Source organism: Etheostoma cragini, chromosome 14 (genome assembly GCF_013103735.1).
Source record: "Etheostoma cragini isolate CJK2018 chromosome 14, CSU_Ecrag_1.0, whole genome shotgun sequence".
NCBI classification, from domain to species: Eukaryota; Metazoa; Chordata; class Actinopteri; order Perciformes; family Percidae; genus Etheostoma; species Etheostoma cragini.
In genome coordinates, this window is record NC_048420.1 from 24262219 (window position 1) to 24264828 (window position 2610).

The 2610-nt window shown below is 41.5% G+C and overlaps 1 protein-coding gene across 1 annotated transcript in view; it reads right to left on the bottom strand.

Annotated features, from left to right (window-relative positions):
- Positions 1 to 1447: 1447 nt before the first annotated feature.
- The window catches only part of LOC117956488 (CD209 antigen-like protein E), a 126038-nt gene continuing 124875 nt past the window's right edge, over positions 1448 to 2610 (bottom strand). The window contains exons 7-8 of the mRNA XM_034891583.1: positions 2548 to 2610; positions 1448 to 1894 (exon numbers count right to left, since the gene is read on the bottom strand). Of these exons, the coding sequence (XP_034747474.1) occupies positions 1762 to 1894; positions 2548 to 2610 (196 nt within the window). The 3' untranslated portion in view covers positions 1448 to 1761. The remainder of the gene's footprint in view (positions 1895 to 2547) is intronic.

Consider the following 2610-nt stretch of genomic DNA (forward strand, 5'->3'; position numbering starts at 1 on the left):
CAGAATAAACAGCTGAGCCATGTTAGAGAATTGTGGTGTGTCCCAAATCGCGCACTTCTGTACTAAAAACTAACTTTTTGAGTACATAGTGCGTTCACATTGTCAAAGTGCGGTCAAATGCAGTGCACTTAAGTACCCGGATGGTTCACTCAAAACGGCCAGAAAGTTGAGTGCGGATCGATGGACACTTTCCACACTCAACGGTCGCCATCTTGGCTACGTAGCGGAAAGGGCGGGGCTAACAACAGTCGAAAAACTTCCGTTAATGGCGGCCGAAAACGCGATAGCGAGACCGACGGAGCAATACAAATGTAAGTTAAACATGAGTCTTTTTGCTATACTTATAACATATTATGTACCTGTATTTGTGTATTTGGTTAATCTTACAGTTTTTAATGATATTTTTATCGCGAATTTTAACGTTTATTGGTACCGTAATTTGACGTGCTAGCAAGCTAACCTTAGCTAGCTAACAGCGGCAGTTTAACCATATTGGCCAATAAGTGCTAAGCTAACGTTACATGTGTTGTAGTAATTTTGTTTGTGTTAAACTATTGTCCAACTGTAGATGATTTAGTGGTAAATGTGTGATCTTAACAAGTTGTACATAATCCGCTCAGCAAAATAGCGATCAGCTGATTGTCTGCCGGTAACGTTAACAGTAGCGTCATGTAAAAACGTAACCATGCTAACTCCCTCCACCTGATGTATATCCTGTAAAACCGTCTCTTCAGGGACAAACGAGGAGTAGAGGGCCATCTTTTAGGGGTGACGATGGCCAACAGACCATAGATCCCCTGGAGAGTCTGAAGTCCCCCCTCAGATCCCTGTCCCCATCAGACTAGCTACGGCCTGGAGGGGGGCTGCAGAACTACAAGCACATTTATAAAATAAATTATTAAAAGTACTTTGTTATCTTTTGTATTACACGTTGCATGACTGTAGCAAACGTATAATGAATGTAAAGGAACCGGGTCTATTTAAATGTCAGGTGTGTTCACTCCGCTTTCAATATTCCTGTATGAAGACCATTTAGAACAAAAATACAACTTAAAATAAAAGATGTAATGATGTTTAGTGTATTAGGTAAGTTGTAAGGGTAATGCTTCACAACAACAGTCTTATCTCTGGGCCACAGGGACGTCCTTATGAAACCGTTGAGCATTAAAATGAACAGTAACGTTATGAATGAATGAATACTAACGTTACTTATTTTTAGAGCAGAAACATAAGATATACATATAAGAGTGGACTGCAAAGAATAGGTATAGTTAATGAATTGAAAAGAGTGCACTAACAAGAACGAATATCACGATATAGTTGTGTGTGCTGTTTGTGTGCCGTGACATGACGGCGGTGTCGCAGTCGTCATCCTGGCGTGACACGGAGCAAATAAAATTTTCATATTTATTTATGTGAAAATATCAAAAACAAAGCAGGAATTATTTTTTGCTTAACACAACAGCAGACTGGAATGCTCTCCCTGGTGAAATTCACAATTTTAGAGAAGAAGAAGAGATGAAATGTGATCATCATTTCCGGTAAGTGCACGTGGCCGTGCGCGATTTGAGACGACACTCCTCTGTCAAAATGTACGCACTATGCAAGATAGTACGTAGTGCACAAAGTGCAAAGTGTACTGTCTGTAAGTGCACTAACGTACTGTAAGTGCGCAAGACACACCATTGGTCTGATTTAACAAAGCTGATCCCAAAACTACCCCCGTCCCCCCCCGTCCCGTCCCCCCCGTCATCAAAGAGTTCACTTTATCTTTTTCTCACAGATCCAGTTCTTATCATAATCATCAAATCTCTGTTTCCATTGTCCTTGTTGATCGCAGCATGATACAGGGGAGATGTGTCTGTCGTAGTGAGGCAGTCCTGGTCCCCAGAACCTGTCGGACAAATAAAATGTTCTTTAATCAAACACCTGAAACTGCTGATTGTTGTTCATTTGAAATGAAATGTTTAATTTCACTTTAAATATTTATATTATCTGTTAATAATCACATTGTTTCAATAACTCGTTTAAGATTAAGCTTTGAAAATCAATGTAACCTGAAACAGGTTACAGGTTTTTCTGTCTCTACTGGTGTTTAGCTCCATGTACCTGTCTTCCTCTCCCTGTCTGTCTACTACTGACTGTGGTGTTACTGTTTACTCGGATGGTGAGAGTCGTGATCAGGACTGATTTTATTATAAAGAGATGAAGGATGTGATCTGGGTCCATGGTGATGTGTTGTGCTCTGCTTAAGGAGACCACCTCATCTTTTCGCAGGAGGTGATGTCATTCATTTAAGCAGATATGTATGTACGTACGGACCAAACCTGAGCGGCAGATGCTGTCCCCGGGGACGTGGAACGTCACCTCTCTGTGGGGGAAGGACCCGGACCTTAACCTACTTCACAACACCTACCATGACCAGTTCAATCTCTCTCTCTCTCTCTCTCTCTCTCCCCCTCTCTGGGAAATCTAATCAGCATCTTCCGATTAACAGTGACTTTGATGGAATTGTGATGAAAACCAAAAACCTTTAAAATGTCTCACGTTTCTGTCAGCGGTGATCCGTCCACCCATTCCCATGCTCCTTGTGTCCCTACACACCGTAGA